Source organism: Balaenoptera physalus (genome assembly GCF_965194825.1).
Source record: "Balaenoptera physalus genome assembly, chromosome: 10".
In the NCBI taxonomy this organism is placed as follows: domain Eukaryota; kingdom Metazoa; phylum Chordata; class Mammalia; order Artiodactyla; family Balaenopteridae; genus Balaenoptera; species Balaenoptera physalus.
Window position 1 is genome coordinate 20,128,162 of NC_138889.1, and position 26,398 is coordinate 20,154,559.

General features: G+C 35.6%; 1 protein-coding gene across 5 annotated transcripts in view; it reads right to left on the reverse strand.

The window, feature by feature from the left end:
- Positions 1 to 26,398, reverse strand: part of NPAT (nuclear protein, coactivator of histone transcription) — a 53,331-nt gene that overhangs the window by 24,698 nt on the left and 2,235 nt on the right. For 3 of the 5 annotated variants that reach the window (XM_082476846.1, XM_082476845.1, XM_082476844.1), the window contains exons 2-4: positions 12,042 to 12,160; positions 1,668 to 1,728; positions 332 to 404 (exon numbers count right to left, since the gene is read on the reverse strand). In XM_082476846.1, coding sequence (XP_082332972.1) covers positions 332 to 404; positions 1,668 to 1,728; positions 12,042 to 12,160 — 253 coding nt within the window. Of the gene's footprint in view, positions 1 to 331; positions 405 to 1,667; positions 1,729 to 1,831; positions 2,079 to 12,041; positions 12,161 to 26,398 lie in introns of those variants that run through there. The other 2 variants (XM_082476847.1, XM_082476848.1) reach the window with 2 other exon arrangements.

The following is a 26,398-nucleotide window of genomic DNA, read 5'->3' on the forward strand; positions in this document are numbered from 1 at the left end:
CATGGGGCCCACGTTAGGAGATTTGCATTCACCAAGACTGGGACTAGATTTGTATTCAGCCAGAGATCTGCCTCTAAATTGTTATGGGAACATGGGAGTGCCATTAATTTTCTCATTTCTAAACATTTTATTAAAGTACGCAATTTATTTCAAATTATTTCAATCAAAGACAAAGAAATATCAATAACCTATAATTTCAAAATTAGATCAGTATTATATAAATGCACAGTGTGGGCCATAAGATTTATATGTGAAGTGATTCTTACACGCGCTTGCATTCCAAAATCACTATGCACATTCTGATAAGCTTATTGTATAAGCTTTTTATTACCTGATCTGAGAAAGTGTATGGTCTAACTTCTTCCACAGAGATGACAAAATTGCTGGGACATCATTTGATGTTTCTAAATCATAAGAGGAAACGTTTCATAATAAATACAGTTGGAGAAAATTCATCATTTAATTTGAACAGACACAGAAAATCAATAAGGAAAACTTATCTCTCAGCTGTTGGCATTTTGTTGGGAAATGAGAAATAAACCTATCTTGTAAAAGACCTGCAAAGCTACAACGAGGCTGCTTTCTTTGCTCAAGCCATTAAGAATCAGATACAATACGATGGAAGAGGAAACTTATGAAAACTATGAAGGTTTTTTAGATCAATAATTTTATATTTTCTTTGAAATATAAAAGACAAACTATTTTAAATCTTTCTTCTATTTATCATGTGACATTTGAAAGTAAATTAAAATAATTTGATTTATAAATTAAATTTATAAAATTATACAAACCCCTGTGAGTGTGGAAATTAGTTTTCTACATCCAATGTTTTCATGTCCAAATCACCGTGATTGCTCAGCAACTACTCAGAATTACAGGTAAAATTCCTGAGGACTAATTAGTCTTTTTCAGGATGTGTTCTAAAGCCACAATGATAGGAAATTCATAAGGTATTTAAATTCTTTACTATATACTTATAAAAGCTCAAACCAGAGAAAGCTACCCAACATAAAAGTGGGATATAAACCTTTGTATTGCAATAACATATTGTTTCTGAGGTCATTTACACATTAAACATTCCTGTAAGATAGTTAAAATAGTTTAGGAAAAGAAAACCTTTAGGCCCTGAACTTCTAGGCTTATTACCCTCTACAGTTTCTAGTTTTGTGATCTTGGAAAAGTTATCTGGCTTCTCTAATCCTCAATTTTCTGATACTTAAGAACAGGTCTAAACAATGGACAACTCTAACTGGATTATTTTAAGGACTGAGATAAAACCTAAGAAAGCACATAGCACAATGCTGCAATAGACAGTACTCAATAAATGTTAAGCTTTTTAAAAAAAATGTTATCATTTACACTAATTCTTTACTGCTGAGTTTTTTCTTAACATGTTGTAAACGACAGAAATAACCAATATGAGAGAATAAATCTAACTTTCTCCTTAAGACACGAATTTAGGAAAGTGTTATTTTATACTTACCACTCAATAAAAATGAACTATTTAATTAGATATTTCACAGTAAATTTTACCTCATCATAGTTGACACAAATTTTCTTATGGCTTTTAAGAAGTATTAATATCCTTTAAAAATTATTTCTAAATAAAAAAATTAGATAAATGCTGTATAAAACTGACAAAAAAATCCCTGAACCTGAATTCTTACCTTTTGCTTTCATAGCTACATATTCATTCAAAATTGTTGTCAAATTTTTTCCAAATAAAGACTGAAAAGAAAAAGATCAAGCATTACCAAAACCAAATAATACTACCAATAATTTCCCACTACAAAATATTTCACCATAAAAGTTAATAAAAGATCTGGATTACAGAGCAGATGATAAAGAAATGGTGAAGAGCAGGTCATCATAGATGGAAACAGTCGCTTGACAGCAGGTGAATCAAATCTTCTAAGGGTAAACAACCTTGTCTGTTTGAATAAGATATTGTGACTATGTTTCTTTAGCTAAGATAGTACAATGGCAGGAATGCAGTTTTCAGTTGGAGATAGGGATCCAGTCACACAAATGAGGACCCACTCCTAATCTGCCCTTTCTATCCTGAATGCCACGCGAACCTGCCAAAGAACAAAGTAAAAAAAAATTGAGTGTAAGAGATATCCTTCCCAAGGATCAGTACCTTGCTATTTTAACTTCTATCATCTCATGAAGTCATTCCCCACTGCCCCCATTCCTATCAGTAATTAAAGGGCAGGCTTTTATTACCTCAAGTCTGAGGTCATATAATAGAACAGGGAAGAGAGCCAAGGATTTTTAGAGCAGACAGTTCTGGTTTTAAGTTCAACATTTACTGCATGTGTGAAAAATCACCCAGATTTTCTAAGGTTTACTTTCATATATAGAAATGACTTCCTAATGACTTAAGACATGTGATTTCTTAATTAATACAATCTTTTGTGGTGAAGATCGATGATAAATGTAACGTATCTAAGACAATGTCTAACACATAGGTGATTACTTCCCTTCCCCCTCCTGAACTTTCATAGCAGATTCCTATTTTATTCTTCTGTGTCATTTAAAAAAAATTTTTAATTTTATATTAGAGTATAGTTGATTAACAATGTTGTGTTAGTTTCAGATGTACAGCAAAGTTTTTCAGTTATACATATACATGTATCTATTCTTTTTCAAATTCTTTTCGCATGTAGGTTATTATAGAATATTGAGCAAAGTCGCCTGTGCTATATAGTAGGTCACTGTTGGTTATCTATTTGAAATATAGCAGAGTGTACATGTCAATCCAAAACTCCCAATCAATCCCTCCTCCTCCCCTCCCCACCCTGGTAACCGTAAGTTCGTTCTCTGTGAGTCTGTTTCTGTTTTGTAAAAAAGTTCATTTATATCATTTTTTAAAAGATTCCGCATGTAAGTGATATATTTGTCTTTCTCCGTCTGACTTACTTCACTTAGTACGATAATCTCCAGGTCCATCCATGTTGCTGCAAATGGCATTATTTCATTCGTTTTAATGGCTAACATTCCATAGTATATATGTACCACATCTTCTTTATCCAAGCATCTGCTGATGGACATTTAGGTTGCTTCCATGCCTTGCCTATTGTAAAAAGCGTTGAAATGAACATTGGGGTGCATGTATCCTTCTGAACCACGTTTTCCTCCAGATACACGTCCAGGAGTGGGATTGCTGGATCATATGGTAGCTGTTTTTAGTTTTTTAAGGAACCTCCATACTGTTCTCCATAGTGGCTGTACAAATTTACCTTCCCACCAACAGTGTAGGAGGGTTCCCTTTTCTTCACACTCTCTCCAGCATTTGTTTGTAGACTTTCTGACGATGGCCATTCTGACTGGTGTGAAGTGATATCTCATTGTAGTTTTGATTTGCATTTCTCTAATAATCAGTGATGTTGAGCATCTTTTCATGTGCCTCTTAGCAATCTGTATGTCTTCTTTGGAGAAATGTCTATTTAGGGCTTCTGCCCATGTTTTGATTGCATCGTTCATTCTTTTGATATTGAGCTGCATGAGCTGTTTGTAAATTTTGGAGATTAATCCCTTGTCGGTTGCATCATTTGCAAATATTTTCTCCCATTTTGTGGACTGTCTTTTCATTTTCTTTACGGTTCTCTTTGCTGTGCAAAAGCTTTTGAGTTTAACTAGGTCCCATTTGTCTATTACTGTTTTTATTTCCATAACTCTAGGAAATGGATCCAAAATAACATTGTTGCAATTTATATCAAAGAGTGTTCTGCCTATGTTTTCCTCTAGAAGTTTTATAGTATCCTGCCTTACATTTAGGTCTTTAATCCATTTTGAGTTTATTTTTTTGTATGGTATTAGAGAGTGTTCTAATTTCATTCTTTTACATGTAGCTGTCCAGTTTTCCCAGCACCACTTATTGAAGAGACTGTCTTTCCTCCATTGTATAATCTTGCCTCCTCTGTCGTAAATTAATAGACCATAAATGTGTGGGTTTATTTCTGGGCTTTCTATCCTGTTCCACTGATCTGTATTTCTGTATTTGTGCCAGTACCATACTGCTTTGATGACTCTAGCTTTGTAATACAGTTTAAAGTCAGGGAGCCTGATTCCTCCAGCTCGTTTTCTTTCTCAAGATTGCTTTGGCTATTTGGGGTCTTTTGTGTCTCCATACAAATTAAAACATTTTTTGTTCTAGTTCTGTGAAAAATGCCATTGGTAATTTGATAGGGATTGAACTGAATCTGTAGATTGCCTTGGGTAGTACAGTCATTTTGACAATACTCATTCTTCCAATCCAAGAACATGGTATATCTTTCCATCTGTTCATGTCATCTTCGATTTATTTTCATCAGCATCTTATAGTTTTTGGAGTACAGGTCTTTTGCCTCCTTAGGTAGGTTTATGCCTAGGTATTTTATTTTTTTGATGCGATGGTAAATGGGATTGTTTGTTTAATTTCTCTTTCTGATCTTTTGTTGTTAGTGTACAGGAATGCAAGAGATTTCTATGTATTAGTTTTGTATCCTGCAACTTTACTGAATTCATTGATGAGTTTAGTAGTTTCCTGGTAGCATCTTTAGGATTTTCTATGTATAGTGTCGTCATCTGCAAACAGTGACAGTTTTATTTCTTCTTTTCCAATTTGGATTCCTCTTCTTTTTCTTCTCTGACTGCTGTGGGTAGGGCTTCCAAAACTATGTTGAATAAAGGTGGCAAGAGTGGGCATCCTTGTTTTTGTTCCTGATCTTAGAGGAAATGCTTTCAGCTTTTCATCGCTGAGTATGATGTTAGCTGTAGTTTTGTCAGATACTGCCTTTATTATGTTGAGGTAGGCTCCCTCTATTCCCACTTTCTGGAGAGTTTTTATCATAAATTGGTGTTGAATTTTGTTAAAAGCTGTTTCTGCATCTATTGAGATATATGGTTTTTATTCTTTAATTTTTTGATGTGGTGTATCATACTGATTGATTTGTATATACTGGAAATCCTTGCATCCCTGGGATAAATCTCACTTGATCATGGTGTATGATCCCTTTTACTGTATTGTTGGATTTGATTTGCTAGTATTTTGTTGAGAATTTTTGCGTCTATGTTCATCAGTGATACTGGCCTGTAATTTTTTTTTGTAGTATCTTTGGTTTTGGTATTGGGGTGATAGTGGCCTCACAGAATGAGTTTGGGAATGTTCCCTCCTCTGCAATTTTTTGGAATAGTTTCAGAAGGATAGGTAACACTTCCCTAAATGTTTGACAAAATTCACCTGTGAAGCCATCTTGTCCTGGACTTTTGTTTGTTGGGAGTGTTTTAGTCAGTTTCAATTTCATTACTTGTGATTGGTCTGTTCATTTTTTTTTTTAAATTAATTTATTTATTTATTTTTGGCTGCATTGGGTCTTCGTTGCTGTGTGCGGGCTTTCTCTAGTTGCAGAGAGTGGGGGCTACTCTTCATTGCGGTTTGTGGGCTTCTCATTGTGGTGGTTCTCTTGTTGTGGAGCACGGGCTCAAGGTGTGTGGGCTTCAGTAGTTGTGGTGCGTGGGCTCAGTAGTTGTGGCTCGTGGGCTCTAGAGCGCAGGCTCAGTAGTTGTGCTGCACAGGCTTAGTTGCTCTGCGGCATGTGGGATCTTCCCAGACCAGGGCTCAAACCCGTGTCCCCTGCATTGGCAGGTGGATTCTTAACCACTGCACTACTACGGAAGTCCCTGGTCTGTTCATATTTTCTATTTCCTCCTAGTTCAGTCTTGGGAGATTGTACCTTTCTAAGAATTCATCCATTTCTTCTAGGTTGTCCATTTTAGTGACACAGAGTTGCTTGTGGTACAGTAGCTTCTGTGTTATTTAAAGTCTGAGAAGTTAAGGGATACACCTAATACTAACTTGATCATTATACCTTGCTTTATTTTTAGTAGCTAAAAAAACAATTGCTGAATGAATGCTATACAATGAATTATGTCCACATAAATTCATGTGAGGTCACAGCAAAAAGGTGGTCGTTTATAAGCCAGGAAGACAGCCTTCACCAGGAACTGAAACAGGGGCACTTGATCTTGGTCTTTCCAGCCTCCAGAACCATGAGAAGTAAAAATTTGGGTGGTAGATTTGCTTGTAGTTACTAGGGTATTACTGCAGCTAGGCCCCCACAGCACACAGAGCTACACAAACACACAGATATGCTAATCCACATATACAAAAAAATCTGTATTTCTGTATATAACTGTACATATATTAAAATAAACATAACTTCATACTGATATCTCTGACTATATAATTTAACACTACAGGTCTCATTCTTATTCTTATTTGTACTTTCTTTCTCACAGAGTGAGAAACCTCGCTCTCATTATCTATAATATATTAATTTACTTGTTAAAGTTGCTAATTTAGAAGAATTCAGAAGAATTTAAGATTCATTCATGTTATTATATGAATCAATAGTGCTGCTTTTTACTGCTTACTAGTAGGAATGTACCAGTTTGCTTATTCATTCACTTGCTGAAAGACATCTTGGTTATTTTCAGTTTTTGACCACCACAGAAAAACATGAGCATGTAAGTTTTTGTGTGAATATAAGTTTTTCAATTTACTTGGGTAAATATCTGGTTGTATGAATGCTGGGTCACGTGCGGCCCAGTTGTTTAACTTTATAAACAACTGCCAATCTGTTTTGCAAAGCGGCTGTATGATTTTGCATTGTCATCAGCAATGAATAAGAGTTTTTGTTGTTCTGCATCTTTGCCACCAAGAATCTGACAAACTTTAAAAATTGTTTTTTATAGTAGTCATTCTAATATGTATGTATCAGTATCTGATTGGGATATTAATTTTCATTTTCCTAATGACTAATAATTTGGAGTATTTTTTTCACATGCTTATTGCCATTCCTATATTTTCTTTGGGGAAAGGTCTTCAGATCTCTTGCCCACTAAAGAAAAAATTCAGTTAAAAAAAAAAAAGCTTCCTATATATTCTGGGCACAATCCTTTTTTCAGAGCTGCAAATATTTTCTCCTAGCTTACAGCTTGTCATTCTTTTAATATTGTCTCTTAAAGAGCAAAAATTTTAAATTTTTATAAAGTTGAATTTATCAAATTTTCATTTTTTAGTCAGTGTTTTTGGCTTCATGTCTAAAAATTCATTACCAAAACCAAGATTGCACAGTTTCTCCTATGTTTTCTTCTGAAAGTCTTATAGTTCTATGTTCTACATTTTGATCTATTATCCACTGTTGGTTAATTTTTGTATGAAGTATGTGTAAAGGTTCTTCTTCTTCTTCTTTTTTTAAAAATCTGGATGTCTAATTGTTCCATCACCACTTGTTGTTAAGATTATCCTTTCTCTAGTGAATTGCCTTTGTGCTTTTGTCAAAAAATCACATTTGGACTCTAATTTGTTCCACTGATCTTATGCCTAACTATCTCCTAATGCCACTCAATCCTGATTACTATTGCTGGTTAATAAGTCTTAAGGTCGAGTAATGTGAGTCCTTGAACATATCCTTTTTAAGAACTGTTTGGATTATTCTTCCACAACACTACTTAAGTGGTACCTGTGCTCCTACTCCAAGAGGCCAGCACTGCACATCAGCAAGCTGGCAGCAGTAGTGGCTGGGCCTCAGACCCCCAGTTTGAAGGACAGCCCTGCCCACCACCACACCCACAGCAGCTGTGGCCCAACCACAACAGGAAGGTGCACACAGCCCACACAGTGGATACCCCTGGAGCACCTGGCTCTGGTGACAGGAGGATTCTACCACTGAGCCCACCGGACACCTTCTACATAAGGCCACTCTTTCAAGACCAGGATAATACATAGAAACAAATACAGAGAGCTAGGCAAAATGAAGAGACAAAGGAATACCTTCCAAACAAAACAAGATAAAACCTCAGAAAAAGAACTAAACAAAACAGAGATTAGCAATTTACCAGCTAAAGAGTTTAAAGTAATAATCATAAGGATGCTCACTGAACTTGGGAGAAGAATTGATGAACTCAAGTGAGAACTTCAACAAAGAGAAAATATAAAAAAGAACCAATGAGAACTGAAGAATACAATAACTGAAGTGAAAGTAACACTACAGACAATCAACAGATTAGAGAATAAAGAAGAATGGATCAGCAATCTGGAAGACAAGGTAGTAGAAATCACCCAATTAAAACAGAAAAGATTGAAAAAAAATGAGGATAGTTTAAGGGATCTCTGGACAACGTCATGCACACTAACATTCCCATAATAGGGATTCCAGAAGGAGAAGAGTGAGAGAGAAAATAGAAAACCTATTTGAAGAAATAATGGCTGAAAACTTCCCTAACTTGTCAAAGGAAAAGACATCCAAATACAGAAAGCAAAGAGTCCCATACAAAATGAACCGAAAAAGACCCACACCAAGACACATTATAATTTAAATGTCAAAAGTTAAAGAGAAACAGAGAATCTTAAAAGCAGCAAGTGAAAAACAACTAGTTACATACAAGAGAACCCCTATAAGATGATCAGAGGATTTTTCAGCAGAAACTTCACATGCCAGAAGCGACTGGCACAACATATTGAAAGTGCTGGAAAAAATAACCGAACAACCAAGAATACTCTACCTGGCAAGATTATAATTCAGAAGTGAAGGACAGAGTTTCCCAGATGAACAAAGCCAAAGGAGTTCATCACCACTAAACTGACCCTATAAGTAATGTTTAAAGGGACGTCTTTAGGGCTTCCCTGGTGGCGCAGTGGTTGAGAATCTGCCTGCCAATGCAGGGGACACGGGTTCGAGCCCTGGTCTGGGAAGATCCCACATGCCGCGGAGCAACTGGGCCCGTGAGCCACAACTACTGAGCCTGCGCGTCTGGAGCCTGTGCTCCGCAACAAGAGAGGCCGCGATGGTGAGAGGCCCGCGCACCGCGATGAAGAGTGGCCCCCGCTTGCCGCAACTGGAGAAAGCCCTCGCACAGAAACGAAGACCCAACACAGCCAAAAATAAAAATAATAAATAAATAATAAATTAAAAAATTAAAAAAAAAAAAGGGACGTCTTTAAATGGAAAAGAAAAGGCCAAAACTAGAAATAAGAAAATTATGAAAGAAAAAAATCTCACTGGTAGAGACAAACACATAGTAAAGGTAGTGGATCACCCACTATAAAGCTAGTATGAAGTTATGTACGGTCTACAAGAGACTCAGTTGTTCAAATCTAAAGACACACAAAGAGTAAAAATGAAGAGACGGAAAAATATTCCATGCAAATGGAAACAAAAAGAAAGCTGGGGTAGCAATGCTTGTATCAGATAAAACAGACTTTAAAACAAAGACAAAGAAAGGCATTTCATAATGATCAAGTGATCAATGATCTTTTAAGTGGGTGCTACTTTAACAAAAATCAGCTATTGTCAATAAACCAATTCAACACAAGCAAATCTGATACTGGACTGCAAGTTAATGTTAAGAATGTGATTAGGACTTCTTTGGATTAATGAACAATGTTTTTGGTAGCTTTACAAATATAATAAAGTATTTGGCAGACAGGATAAATTAACTCTGGATTACAACTTATGATATTGTGAATTAAAAAAAGTCTAATAAAAAGTTTTTTGAGTATTTTTCTCTGAATACTCTCATTCTTTAAAATTATTGTCATTAAATAAATGAAGAGCCCAAGAGTATCAAATCATTTGCAGTGAAGATCCAAAATCTCTGAAACTGTTGGGATCATATGTGTTATTTATTTAATTTTTAAAAGCAGTTTAATGTTCACAAGAAAATCGAGAGGAAGGTACAGAGATTCTCCATAAACTCCTGCTCCCACAAATGCAATGCCCCCCCTATTATCAGCATCACTCCCAAATGTGTATTAAATTTCAGATTTTTTCAGATTTTGAGATAATGCCTATTATACATGCACATAAACTGTGTATTATGTAATAACTCCTGTGGGGTTGGGGCAGCATCCCACAATCTAAAATTAATATTTCTACAACTAAATGGATAAATAGTTACAGAGTGGGATTTTTTAAAAGGGCTATAAATATCAGTTCAAATTAGGTCCTGCTGTCAAAAGAGTTGTGGATCTGGATCACTCTTGTAAAATGTTATCATCAGTTTGCTGATGCTGAGTACGCGCCTGGTAGATATTCAGTAAATTAGGAAAATCACTTCCTAATTGGTATCAAAGTGAAAGCTGATTACAGTAAGTCCCTTACATATGAATGAGTCCCATTCTGAGAGCACATTCGTTAAGTCCAACAAAGTTAGCCTAGGTACCCAACTAACACAATCAGCTATATAGTACTATATTGTAATAGGTTTATAATACTTTTCACACAAATAGTACATAAAAAACAAACACAAAAGATAAAGAAAACATTTTTAATCTTACAGTACAGTACCTTGAAAAGTACAGTAGTACAGTACAATAGTTGGCATACAGGGTCTGGAATTGAGTCAACAGGCAAGAAGAGTTACTAACTGGAGGAGGGAGAGGAGGTGGGAGATGATAGAGTTGAAGGACCATCAGCAATAGGAGATGGAGGGCAAACTGCAATTTCACTCACGCCTGACGTTGATGGCACAGGTTCTGGTTCCTTGCTGGATTCAATTCCATCTATCCTCTTGAAAAAACGATCCAGTGATGTCTGGGTAGTAGCATTTTGCATCTTTGAAAGTTTGCAATTTGAAGGTTCGTATGTAGGGGACTTACTCTATTTCCCTTAGGCAAACAGAGTGCTTTCTGTGTCACACTGTTAGCCATCCCCCTTAAATGAATGGATTAGATGTAGTTTCTGTTTGTTTATTCTTGAAAAAACTATGTGAACAACAAAAGGATGTAAATGGTACCTTGCAGATCAGACATAGTCAATAACTGGCCATTTCAAAACAAAAACAAACAAAAAACTTGTTGGGATTTTGACTGTAATAAATGTATAGATCAAAATTTGGAGAATGGACATCTTAACAATATTGAGTTGCTCATTCCATGAACACAGTATATCTCTCTTTTTATTCAAGTCTTTGATTTCTTTCATGTAGATTTTAGCATACAGATTTTATGCATATTTTGTTAGATGTATTACCTAAGTATTTTATTTTTGTTTGTTTGTTGGGTGCTACTGTAAATGGTATTTTTTTTTTTTAATTCCACTTCCAATGGTTCATTGTAGGTATAAAGAAATATGATGGACTTTCATACACTTTGTATCCTGTGACCTTGCTAAACTCCAGCAGTTTTGTAGGTTTTTTTAGGTTTCCTCCATAGATAATCAAGTTGTCTGTGACAGTTTAAATGAATCTAAAGACCCATGTTTAAAATAAAATGACAACATACCATTTCAAATAATGTAGTTCTAGCATATACCCATTATATACCAAACAATGCTCTACTGGTCTAGTGATATTTAAAAAAGAGGTGACAACAAGATATCAAAAAATCTGTTTTATATTTGTCTGAAGGAAGCAACTATAGGAAAAGCAAATATAGGAAAGATTGGACTGCTATATAATGCCATAGACCAGGTGGCTTGTTTCTCATTGTTCTGCAGGCTGGGAAATCCAAGATCAAGTTGGCAGATGATTTGGTTCCTGGTGAGGACCTATTTCCTGGCTTGTAGACATCCCTCTTCTTGATGTGTGTGCACATGGACATTTCTCTCTCTTTCACTTTTTAAATCCCATCATGAGGGTCCCAACTTCATGACCTAATCTAAATCTATTTACTTTCCAAAGGCCTTACCTCTAAATACCATCACACTGATGGGTGGGGTTTCAATATATGAATTTTGGAGGGATACAAATATTTAGTCCATAACAGGCAGTAAACAAGTAAGCCCCAAAACAAGCAGTAGTGAAACTAATTAGAAATGAGGGTGTCATTTTGAAACTGATTCTCAAAGTCAAAGCTGGAATTCACTTCCCAGCTTAGACATAAATGTATGAAAAGAAGAGCTGGCCTTCTTTAGGTCTTTCCACTCATGCACAAATACAAACTATCAAATTTCTGCCCATTTTGATTTTGCTAATGAGCTGATTTTTAAGACCATGTTTATAGTGTCTTATGTTGGTCAATGATGAAATATTTCCTTAAAGAACAAATCACTCACCAGTAAGCAGGCTGGGATAAAACCTTCATCTGTACAGTGTTCTGCATATTCTTTTAAATTTGAACTTTCCAAAATAAAAGCCTGGCAGGTAGAAGTAAGGTTCTCTTGTTGTAAGTAACCTAAAGGAAAAATAAAATGTAACTCAGTAATTTCAGTAAATTCTGAACTTTCAATTAAAACTGCTGTTGAAAATACTACAGCAGTTTCATATCATAAATGTAACTTCAGGTGAACATGACGGGATTCTACAGCCTTGCCTGAAACACCAGTTTGTGCTGCAGTACAAAGCAGAATTCATAAAACAGCTGTTTGAGAAGAAAAACTCTAGCTAATATGCTATAAAGCCATAGTAAACAAAACAGTATGGTAATGGCATAAAAACAGACAAATAGATCAGTGGAACAGAATTAAGAGCCTAGAAAAAATCCGCAGCATAAACGGTCAACTAAATTTGACAAGGGAGCCAAGAATACTCAATGGAGAAAAAACCATCTCTTCAACAAATGGTGCTAGAAAAATTGGATATTCACACGTAAAAGAGTGAAACTAGACCCTTATCTTACACCACTCACAAAAATTAACTTGAAATGGATTAAAGACTTAAACATAAGACATGAAAGCAAGAAACTCCTAGAAGAAAACAGGAAAAAAGCCCTTTGACATGGGTCTTGGCAATGATTTTCTGGATTTGACACCTAATGCACAAGTTACAAAATAAAAAATAAACAAGTCGGAATATATCAAATTAAACAGCTTCTGCACAGCAAAAGAAACCCATCAACAAAATGAAAAAACAACCTATGGAATGGGAAAAATATTTCCTCATGTCTATCTGATAAGGGGTTAATAACCCAAATAAATAAAGAACTCATAAATTTCAAGAGCAAGAAACCAAGTTATCCAATTAAAAAGTGGCAAAAGACCTGAATAGACATTTCTCCAAAGAAGATACATAAAAGGTCAACAGGTACATGAAACGATGCTCAACATCACTAGCCATTAGGAAATGCAAATCAAAATCACAATGAGATATCATCTCATGCCTGTTAGAATGGCCATCACCAAAAAGACAACAGAAAACAAATGCTGGAGAGGATGTGTAAAACAGGGAACCCTTGTGTACTGTTGGTGAGATTGGAAACTGATACAGCCACTATGGAAAACAGTACGGAGGATCCTCAAAAAATTAAAAATAGAACTACCATATGATCCAGCAATTCCACTTCTGGGAATATATCCAAAGGAAAGAAAAACCACTATCTTGAAAAGATATCTGTGCCCCCTGTGTTCATAGCAGCATTATTTACAATAGCCAAGGCATGGAAATAACCTAAGTGTCCACTGATGAATGTATGGATAAATAAGTTGTGGTATATATATACACACAATAGAGTATTATTCAGCCATTAATAAAAAAAAATGAAATCTTGGCATTTGGGACAACATGGATGGAACTTGAGAGTATTATGGTAAGTGGAATAACTTAGGCCAAGACAGACAAATGCTATATGATCTCACTCATATGTGGAATTTAAAAAACAAAAACAAAAAACCCCAACTGAACTCACAGAAAAAGAGACCAGATTTGTGGTTACCAGAGGCAGGGGATGGAAGGAGGGGCAATCAGAAAACGGTGGTCAGAAGGTACAAATTTCCAGTTACAAGATAAATACAGTTGACCCTTGAACAATGCTGGAGCTAAGGGCATCGACCCTCCACACAGTCGAAAAATCCATGTATAACTATAGTTGGCCCTCCAAATCCGAGGTGCACATACGCATATTCAACCAACTATGGATTGTGTAGTACTGTAGTATGTGTTTGTTGAAAAAAAAATCCACATGTAAGTGGACCCGCACAGTTCAAATCTGTGTTGTTTAAGGGTCAACTGTAAATACTAGGGACTGTAAGTACATTGCAATATAGTAAGTGACTGTACTTAACGCTGCTGTATGATATATATGAAAATTGTTAGGAGATTTAATCGATCCTAAGAGTTCTCATCACAAGGAAAAAAAAATTTTTTTTTTTGCATTCTCTTTTTATTGTATTTATGGGAGATGATAGAGGCTAACTGAACTTACTGCAGCAATCATTTCACAATATTTATGTCAAACCATTATGCTGTACACCTTAAACTTATACAGTGATGCATATCAATTACATCTCAATAAAACTGGAAAAAACCGAAACCCCAGAAACTCTAGCTAACCCAGAAAAATAAGGTGTTTGATAAAGTGCAATTACTGCCCAGTAATGCTTACAGGAGAAACAATAAAATAACAATAAATAACAAGAGAACCAATAAGTGATAAATGTTCTACTCCGTAACCTCCATATTAACTAGGTGAGTAGATGGTATAAATTAACTTATTGGATTATGAAAAAAATTACACTCTCTCAACATTGCAATTTACCTGCATATTTCACTTATTTGCCTAATGGTTTAAAAAAAAAATGAAGAGAAGACCTACTTTGTATGAAATGTAAGAAAGGCACTGCTTTGCTTTTTAATTTCTGCCCTTTGGGAACCAAAGCATTAACTATTTCAACCAGAACTTTAACATTCACACCTAACTGACATTTATGAAACAATATCATGTACCAGTGCTTTGTACTTTCATATATATGAACACTGTCTTGATTAGCATCCTATCCTTGTTTTTTTATTTCTTAGCATCACTGGGGTTCAACTAACCAACTCTATAAGCAGTAGTATAGCAGAAAAAGAACACTAGATAGGATATCAGGAGACCAGGTTCTTATTCTATTGTGTTAAAATAAGCATTGTGGCTTTGGGGAAAAAAAGCACTTAAATTCTTCCAGAGTAAGATACTTTATCTACGAGGCATCACACCTGCCTTGACTTGTGAATCAAATCTGGTTAAGTTATTTCCTTGTGGAAAGCTGAAGGGTTCACATCACTTCCCACAGCTCTCAGGTTAAACTTCTAAATCCTGAGCAGCTTCAGCAGGAATGGAAGAATAAGGACCTCCAAAAGTCCTCTCCTCTATAAAAGCAATGAGAACACTGGCACAAGTTATTAAACTTTTACAGAACTCTGAAAATAATCAATGTCTTGAGAAAAAAATCTGTGAGCATTTATCAAGAAAAATGGCTGAATGTCAGTAAGGACAATGAACACTGTGGCATTTTAACTTCCTCTATTCTCATGCTCATCTCTCCAACTGAGTGGTATACTTGAAAATCAACAGCCTGCAAATGCAGTGAAAACCAGCAGCCCAGCAGAAAACGGACAGATCAGATGAAGCTGGAATCTTTCCCAAGTCCCATTCCCAGAAACTGTCATTATTTGATTTGTGTGACAACTCCATGTAAAACCTCACTTGCATGGCTTGTCTTTGAATTGAATCAAAGTTCACCCTGTGTAAACCTTCTCCTTGGAGGTGTTTTTGTTAAATCAATCAGGAGAAACTGGTTAACACTACAGCTGCCTATGACAGAAATAATGGTTGGGACAAACAACAAGCTAAACAAACAAACAAACTCAAAAAAGAAAAGCTGGGGAATGAGAAGTCTGTAGGGAGATTTTAAAAGCTCTGACATACTCCTGGGACACTAGAAGGCCATGTGCAAATGTAGGGTAGCATGTGTATTCAGAAAAGATCTGACAAAGCCCTAAGCACTCACCTCTGGCTGACCATAAGCCTCTGACAAGCAGGAAGTGAAGGCTAAGGCAAAGCTGTCAAATGCTTAGCTAAATGTTGAAGCATACCCCACTGTACACACAGCCCCTTAGCAAACAGTGGGAGATTTATTGACTCCAAGCATTTAAGGAAATCATTGTCCAATCAGAGAATATAAACTCAAAGAATATAGACTTTATATAATTAGTTCAGGAGATTAATTGTTAAAAAAAACCCCTGCTAAACAACAACAAAGAGCAATAACAAACATGAAGGAGGGAGGTGAATCAGATTACAAAAGTTGTCACATTCTACCACTATACCAATTGAAAACTTTTAAAGTTCTCAATTTTCAATAAAGAAATTATGAGACATGCAGAAAAACAAGAAAGTATGGCTAATAAACAAGGGGAAAATATGTGGTCAGTAGAAACTGTCACTAAGGAAGCCAAGGCACTAGACTTAAAACTTTCAGCTTTTTAAAATAAGGTCAGAGAACTAAAGAAAACTATGCCTAAATATCTAAACAAAATTATGAGAACATCTATCAAAAAGAAATAAAAGAGAAAGAAATTAAAAGAAAAAAACCATGTAGAAATTCTGGAGTTGAAAACAAAAAAAACATAATAACTGAAGTACAAAATTTGCCAATAAATAGCAGATTTGAGGAGAAAGATCAAAGAATCAGTGCACTTGAACATAGATCAAATGAGATTATTCAGTATGAGGAACAGAAACAAAAAAAGAATGATGAACGTCAACAGTCTCAGAGACCTGTGAAACTTTTTCAAATGTACCAACATAAGCATATGTTCTGGGGGTCCCAGAATGAACTAAGAGACAGAAAAGGGTAGAAAGAATATTTGAAGAAATAATGGCTGAGAACACCCAAAATTTTAGGAAACTATCATCAATCTACTTATTCAGGAAACTCAAAAAACTACAAGTAGGATAAGCTCAAAGAGATCCATAGCTAGACATATCATAAATTATCGAAAGAGAGAATCTTGAAAGTGGAAAGAGAAATGGCTTACAACATACAAGGAATCCTCTGTAAGATTAACAGCTGAGTTCTCATTAGAAACCATGAAGGCCAGAGGCAGTGAGATGACATATTAAAAGTGCTGACAGAAAAAAGTAAACCAAGAATTCTATTATCTATCATGACTTCTTCAAAATTAAGAAACTAAGATAGTCCCAGATTAAAAACACTGAAATAATCCATTGCTAACAGACTTGCCCTATATGAAATATTAAAGGGAGTCCTTCAGACTAAAATGAAAGTCAAATCCACACTAAAAAATTAACGAAAAATGGTAAAGGTAACTACACAGGCAAGAATAAAATAGTATAAATGATTTTTGTTTGTAATCCTTTTTCTCCTCTCTGCTTTAAAAGACAACTGCAGGGACTTCCCTGGCACTCCACTGGTTAAGACTCTGCGCTTCCAATGCAGGGGGCGTGGGTTCCATCCCTGGTTGGGGAACTAAGATCCCACACGCTATGTGGCCAAAAAAAAAATAATAATTATAAAATAAAATAAAAATAAATTTAAAAAAAGGGGGAAAATGTTAAAAAAAAAGACAACTGCATACAGCAACAATTATAAATTTGTCTTGATGGGCATACAATATATGAAGATGTAATTTATATTATTTTAACAGCAAGAAAAAGGGGAAAGGGAATGGAATTATAAAGGTGCAAAATTTTTAATATACTATTGAAACTAATTGATATTAATCCAAATAGAATTGTTTTAAGTTAACTGTAATCTCTAAGCAATCACGAAGAAAATAACTTAAACATAAAAAATAAAAAGGAAACAACAATGAAATTAGAATGTTAAACTGGATCTATTCAATACAAAAAAGGCAGTACTAGAGGAATAGCAGAACAACAACAACAAAAAGATGTATAGACTACAAATAATTAAATGGCAGACAAAATCCACACCTAATCAGTAATTACATTTAATGGCAATGGACTAAGCACCTAATTAAAAGGCAGAGACTCACAGAATGAATAAAAATATGATCCAACTATATGTTCTTGACAATAGACATACTTTAGATTAAAGACACAAATTAGTTGAAAATAGAAGGATGGAAAAAGATACACCATCCAGGCAGTAACCTAATGACAGCTGGAGAGGCTACACCAGTATTAGACAAAGTGGACATTAAGATAAGTGAACATCATATTCAATGGTGAAAGACTCAAAGCTTTCCCCACAAGATCAAGGACAAGACAAAGATGTCTGCTCTTGCCACTTCTATGCAACATTGTACTGAAAGTTCTAGCCTGGGCAAGACATCAACTAATCTGAAAATAGAGATATTTGACTCTTTCCTTTCCAATCTGGATGCTTGTTATTTCAATTTTTCTAATTGCCCAGTCTTCAATAAATGAAAAAAGACTGAAATCATACTGAGTATGGAATGAGATGAGAAATCAGAAACAATGGGAAATTCACAAATATGTGGAAATTAAACACTCTCCTAAATAATCAAAGGGTCAAAGTATAAATAAGTAAAAAATATTTTAAGATAAATGCAAACAAAAATACAACATACCAAAACTTATGGGATGCAGCTAAAGTATTGCTTATTTGTATACTTATAGCTATAAATACCTGTATTAAAAAGATGAAAGATCTCAAATCCATAACCTATCCTTGCACTTTAAGAAACTAGAAATAGAGCAAACTAAACCCAAAGGAAGCAGAGGGAAGGAAATAATGGATATTAGAGAGAGAAAAAAAGAAAGAAATAGAGAGTTAAAAAATAGAGAAAAATCAATGAAACCAAAAGTCAGTCCTGTTTCCAGATGAGATGATGTCACATATTGAAAATTTTAAATGACTTCAGCAAGGCTGTGGGATACAAGATGCACATACAGAAATCAACTGTATATCTATACACTTGCAATGAACAATCCAAAAATGAAATTAAGAAAACAATTCTATCTAAAATAGCATTAAAAAGAATACTCAGAAATAAGTTTAACAAAATAAGACTACACTAGGAACTAGAAAACATTGAAAGATGTTAAATAAGACTAAATAAATGGGAAGATATCTTGGGTTCATGGACCTGAAGAATATCAATACTCCCAAAGTTGACCTACACACAAAACACAATCCCTATCAAAATCCCACCTGCCTTTTTTGCAGAAATTAATAAACTGATCCTAAAATTTGTAAGGAAATATAAGGGACACAGAGTAGCAAAACAATCTCAAAAACAAAAAAACTGGAGGACTCACATTTACCTATTTCAAAACATATTACAAAGCTATAGTAATCAAGATAACTGTGTACTGGCATAAGGATAGACATGTAGATCAGTTGAAAAGAATTAACAGTCTAAGCTTTTACGGTCAATTGATTTTTTAGAAAAGTACCACATCACTTCAATGGGGGAAAGAATAGTCTTTTCACAACTGGTGCTGGGACAACTGGATAGCCACCTGCAAAAAACTGAAGTTGGACCCTTTCTTCATGCTAAATACAAAAAGTAACTCAAAATGAATCAAAGACCTAAATATAAGAGCTAAAATTATAACTTTTAGAAAAAAATCACAGGTGTAAATTTTTTTGACCTTTGATTAGACAATGGTTTCTTACATATGGCATCTAAAGAATAAGCAACCAAAGAAAAAAATAAATTGAACTTTATCAAAATTAAAAACTTTTGTACTTCCAAAGATACTATCAAGAAAGTGAAAAGACAACCAACAAAATGGAAGAAAATATTTGCAAATCATGTATCTGATAAGGGACCAGAATCCATAATATATTAAAAAACTCTTGGGCTTCCCTGGTGGCGCAGTGGTTGAGAATCTGTCTGCCAATGCAGGGGCACGGGTTCGAGCCCTGGTCTGGGAAGATCCCATATGCCGCGGAGCAACTAGGCCCGTGAGCCACAATTACTGAGCCTGCGCGTCTGGAGCCTGTGCTCCACAACAAGAGAGGCCACGATAATGAGAGGCCCGCGCACCGCGATGAAGAGTGGCCCCCACTTGCCACAACTAGAGAAAGCCCTCGCACAGAAACGAAGACCCAACACAGCCATAAATAATAAATTAAAAAAAAAAAAAAAACTCTTGCAAGACAATAACAACAAGACAAATAACCCAATTAAAAAATGCACAAAAGATCTGAACAGACCTTTCTCCAAAGAAGATACACAAACTGCTAATAAGCACATGAAAAGAGGCTCAACTTCATTGGTCATTAGGAAAATGTAAAAGCAAAAGCACAATGAGATATACTAATTCATACCCATTAGGATACCTAGAATTAAAAGACAGACAGTAGTTAGTATTGGCAAAAAGGTGGAGAAATTGGAAACCTCATATATTGCTGGTGGGAACATAAAATGGTACAGCCACTTTTGAAAACCATATGTTAAGTTCTCAAAAACAGTAAACATAGAATTACCATACAACCAAGCTATTCCACTCCTAGGAATATATCTAAGAGAACTGAAATCATATGCCCAAACAAAACTTGTACACAAATGTTCACAGCAGCATTTTAAATAATAGACCCAAAGTGGAAACAACCTACTGTTCATCAATGGACAAACAAAATGTGGTATATCCATACAACAGAATATTATTCAGCCATAAGAAAGAATTAACTATCTATACTTGTTGAAACATTGATGAATCTTGAAAACACTGGTAAATTCAAGAAGTCAGACACAAAAGGCCACATACTGTATAATCATATTTACATGAAATGTCCAGAATAGGCAAATCTATAGACAGAAAGTAGATTACTAGTTGCCAGAAGATGGGAAAAGGGAGAAACTGGGAGTGACTTTTAACGACTATGGGGTTTCTTTCTGGGGTGATAAAATGTTCTGGAATTAAGATAATGGTGATGGTAGCACAACATGTACTAAAAACTACTAAAATTTACACTTTGGGGTATGTGAATTATATCTCAATGAGAAAAAATCCTATATTCTTAACATGTCATATGAGGCTCTACTTGTTTTATATCCTAATCTCCTCTTTAGCCTTATGTCTTGTCATTCCGTCTTTCCTAGCCAAACTGGTCTTTCAATTCCACGAATACATGAATGCTTTTTTAAAAAATTGAAATATAGTTGATTTACAGTGTTGTGTTAATTTCTGCTGTACAGCAAAGTGATTCAGTTATATATAAATAAATAAATCACACACACACACACACACACACACACACACACACACACACACACGCATGCATACATACACATTTAAAACATTCTTTTCCATCATGGTTATCACAGGATATTGAATATAGTTCCCTGTGCTGTATGGTAGCACCTTGTTGTTTATCCAACAATCTCCCAATCCATCCCCTCCTCCCCCCTGCAACCACATGTCTGTTCTCTACGTCTGAGAGTTTTTCTGTTTTGTAAATAGGTTCATTTGTGTCATATTTTAGATTCCACATATAAGTGATATCATGTGGTACTTGTCTTTCTCTTTTTGACTTACTTTACTTAGTATGATAATCTCCAAGTCCATCCATGTTGCTGCAAACGGCATTATTTCATTCTTTCTTATGGCTGAGTAGTATTCCATTGTATACATGTACCACATCTTTAACCAGTCATCTGTTGATGGACATTTAGGTTGTTTCCATGTCTTGGCTATTGTGAATAGTGCTGCTGTGAACATATGGGTGCATGTATCTTTTTGAATTATCGGTTTATCTGTTTATATGCCCAGAAGTGGGACTGCTGGATCATATGGCAACTTTAATTTTAGTTGAGGAACCTCCATACTGTTTTCCATAGTGGTTGCACCAACTTATATTCCCACCAACAGTGTAGGAGGGTTCCCTTTTTTCCACACCCTCTCCAACATTTGTTATTTGTATACTTTTTAAAAATTTATTTATTTATTTATTTATTTCTGGCTGTGTTGGGTCTTCGTTTCTGTGCGAGGGCTTTCTCTAGTTGTGGCAAGTGGGGGCCACTCTTCATCGCAGTGCGCGGGCCTCTCACTATCGCGGCCTCCCTTGTTGCGGAGCACAGGCTCCAGACGCGCAGGCTCAGCAATTGTGGCTCACGGGCCTAGTCGCTCCGCGGCATGTGGGATCTTCCCAGACCAGGGCTCGAACCCATGTCCCCTGCATTGGCAGGCAGATTCTCAACCACTGTGCCACCAGGGAAGCCCTGTAGACTTTTTAATATGGCCATTCTGACTGGTGTGAGGTGGTACTTCATTGTAGTTTTGATTTCTGTTTAATAATTAGTGATGTTGAGCATGTTTTCAATACATGAATGCTCTTATTTCAAGGCTACTGTATACTTTATTGCCTTTGCTTGGGTAGCTTATCTTTTCTTAGCCTGGCTACTTCCAACTCATTCTTCAGGTCTATGTAATTATCACTTCCTCAGAGAATCTTTTTTTGAATTCTCTATGTACCGAAATCGTATTACCGGATACTAGATTCCCTTTGTAGTATATTTACCTCGGTGTTGGTATAATAGTTAATAACTACTAAGGCAATTATTACTAAGGTCTTTCCCAACTTTAAACTTATAAAGGTCTACTCTCTTCACCTGGAATGATATCTTTAACCAGGCCCTTCAAGTCAAAAAATTGAGAGGGCCTACAAAATTATATACGAGCATTATAAAAAGAAAAGGGCAAGGAAATTGTCGTCCCATTTTAGGGAATGCCCTACCTGGGATTTGGGAACCAATTCACCAGTTTGTACTCATAGTTGATGAATCAGTTTTCCAACCTCTTGCTAATCAATGCTACAGGGAGAAACAAACATACAAAACAAAACAAAAAAAACCAAAGACATTGTCGTTTGGAGTGTGAGAAAGCATTTATAAATCAGAAGAAACCTTTCATTTCAGATACTACCACTTCAATATCCCCTTCACTGAAAATATAAAATCACCTTCAATGTGGATCAAAGACAGATTGCTAGTCTCCTTGTTTTTTCATTTTTCACAAATAAACAACCCAATATAAACCCCAATAAAACTATAGCCAGCTGAAAAGAAATCATTTTTTATGACTGGCTTTCTAACAGTTACATTATTTGGAATAAATAAGTCAGCTGCCACTAGGATTTCATGAAGTTACAATTTTAAATGTCTATAAATCACTAGAGTCATTCATGGAATCAGGGCAGTGGGAGCTTTTTCTTTACATGCTTCAAGATTTAAATTGAAGACCCCAAACTGTTTCTTTTCATGGTAGAAAGTTTCGAAAGTACTAATCACCCCAGATATACTGATAACCACTTGGGACTTCTAACAGCTGGTGGTATGAAATCTAATTCCTTAAAGAAGATTTCCTTTTTTCTAGACCAAGTATTCTCAAAAAGAATGACATAGCCCCAAGGGGGTGAAAATTGGTACTGGGGAGGAAGGGGAATGAATAAAATATAACTCTTTTTATGCATAAATCACTGATATACATACAATATATAAACAGTATATTTGTAACATTAAAATCTCATGCAAGGGGCAATTAGGGAAAAAAAAAAGTCTAAAAATACTTCCTAAGGGTATGATAATGAAAAAAAGGTTGAGAAACGCTGCCCAAGACAGAATACAGTGATACGCAGTTAACCTTTCTAGAAAAATATGGTGGTAATTCCCTGGTGGTCCAGTGGTTAGGACTCCGTGCTTTCACTGCCGAGGGTCAGGGAATTAGCAGCGCAGCCAAAAAAAAAAAAAAAAAGGAATCACCGAAGACCAGGCAGTTTTTGGCTTCTCATAAGATATTATACTTTTGTATAGTATACATTTGAGAAAAGGCTTTGTTAAAAGGCTAGATCGCTTCTACAACAGTATTTAAAAGTTATGATACATCTTTAAATAGCAATATCTCATATATCTCTTCTGCTCTTAAAAAAAATGCCCACCTTTGGGCTATCTAGAATTCCCATTTTGGATTAGACTTGATGTATTCTGCTTTACTTTTGTCTGGGAAGTTCCAAAATAATGTGGTAAAGCAACAGTTGACTGCTTTCATGCTCACTTATTATTACACTTACAGTTAACCAGTTATTTGCCTATGAAAAGCTTATTTATCATCATTAAGTACCTGATTGTAACCAATTCTCAATCAGAATAATGGGGGAAATTTTAGGTACAAATTATTCTAAATCTAAAATGTTACAATGAAATACACAATAGGGGCCAATTATCTTTTATTACAATAATACAAATAGTTGCTCTTCAATCAAAATTAGTTTAATTTGTTTCTCCTTTTTATTCCTTAAAAAAAAATCTTTAAAACAAAATAACTACATCTTTTGTGTAAACTTACTGAACAATGTTCAAATAGGTAATTTGAATGTCCTTTTTTCTTAATATTATCTTCTGCCTGCTTTTCAGTGGAGGTAGTAATGAGTAACAAAGTAGACTGAAGGGAAAACATAATTGAAAAAGAGAAGGAAAGACAAAATCCTAGCTATATCCAGGGTTTTTGAATTTTAGGACCTAGGATGCCAACAGTCTGCCCTCTCTTCTTCCTATTTATAGAGAGGGAAAGATAAAGAGAGATACACCTGATGAAGAAAGCAAGAGACAGCAAACCTCCCTACCTGAAAATATTTCCTTCACATATTCTAATAATTTCCCCCAAATATCAGTAGTTTAAGGTCTTTAAAAAATGTAAATAATTCTTGGGAAGACTTCACTTTCAGTTCTCTATATTACTAGATCCACAAATAACAAAGAAAATCTCTCTATAAAGAAGCTATAATCTACAAGGACCCAAAAAATATATATGCAAATAACTGTAATACAAGGAAAGGTGGTAAGACAATTGGACTTACTTCATAGGGGCTAGAGAAAGTATTAACAGACTGGGGAATACTATGAATGTTTCAAGGAAGAGACAAATCTTGAAGGACAGTAGGGGAATCCCAACGAAGCGGATGGAAAGCATATATGGAGCATGTTTGAAGAACATGCCTGGTTTGGATGAAGCACGTGGTTTGGATGAAGCACGAGGTATATGATGGAGAACAGTTGGAAATACAGCTGAAAAGACAGAATGGGTAAGGACCGTAAAATGTTGTAAATGTCAGCAATGACATATTATTATGAATAAATAACAGAATCTGAATAAACAGAATCTGAAAAAAACGACAGATATTATTCAGTACAAAGGGGAAGGTCATGATCACAGCTACACTTTTGTAAATATTTATTAAATATCTATGTCTTAGTGATATAAAGCTGAATAGAACCAGTGGCTCTTCAACTTTCGGAGGTATGCCAGTCCTGGTTGTTTGCCTTCAAATCTACTCTTCCTGTTTCCCCTGCTCTGCCCTGTAGGACAGGAAACCTGACCCCCTGCAGGCAATTTCCTGGGCTCCATGTCAGCTAGCTTCTGGTTGGGTTCAATCAATGGGAAGCACCAGCTGGAGACTGGAGGGCAGTTAGAAGCAGCCATGTTTTTTTCCTCCATTTCCTCTTTGCCATGGTAGAATCTCCTCTACTACTGCTTCCACACCAGACAAGTCTACCTTCCAGCTTCCACAGTGAAACCAGCCTCTGGGTTTCATCTCTCCTTGTCTTACTGATTATCAGAGTGGTTTCCTGCTGTTGCTACTCTCTGAGCTGGCTCACGTAAGCAGCTTGTCTTAGCTTTTGTATCACCAGTGTAACCAATTGCCTCATTAAATCCCTCCATGTTATATACTCAGATTACTTTCAGTTTTCCTGAATGGATGCTGACTCACACAGAAAGGAACAAACCTATTTGGGAATCTAAATAAAGTTCTGGATACTTTACCCATAAAAAAATGCCCCACCTATACATTAAGTTTTATAGATAGTCTGGGGGCTTGCAGAACTCTTGAAGCCTGTCCATTAATCCCAGATTAGGAATACTAAATAGGACAAAAAAGTAAGTTTCATTTTGGTAAGGTGAAGTTCTATAGGTGAATGATGGTGATGGTTACAGAATAATGTGATTGTACTTAATGCCACAGAACTGTAAAAATGGCTAAAATGGTTAAATTTTGTTATGTTTTATTTTACCGAAAAAAAAAAAAAAGTAAGTAAACACAAAGCTACAATAAAACATGGTAAGAGTATGACAGAAGTAATCCACGATGCCAGGAGAGCATGTAAGGAGAAAGCACTAACTGTACCTGCTGGAAAAAGTTTGAGAGCTTACAATTGACCTGAACCTTGAATACAAGTGTACTAGGAAGACGGGGAGAAAAACATTGCAGGCAGAGAGAACAAAATACATAAGAAGAGTATTTGGAGAAACTGCAAGTCGTTTGGTATGCCTGGAGCATAGGGCCTATGTTGAGAAGTTGAGATCAAGCAAGAGAGATGGGTAGGATCAGTTCCACAGAGCACCTTGTATGACATACTAATAAAACCAAAACTGGTGGCCCAGAGGCAACAAACAACACTTTGATGTAGTTTGGCCTGTACAATATTTAAAGAAATTCCAGCAAGGAAATAGCTGGATGTAGTGGAGTAGCAAGGGCTATTTAAGTGGAGTAGTGAGGTACGAAAGTCAGCACAGAATGTTGAAGAATGAGAGCTAAGTGAGGAAATAGAGCAACTAAGTAGAGCTTATTCTTTGAATAAATCTGACTTGTGAAAGGGTGACATAGAGAGAGCATAGATAGAATGTGAGGTGGGGTCTAGGAAAATGTTTTGGTGTGTGTGGGTAAGGGTAAAAAACCCAATTATGTAAACTCTAAGGGGA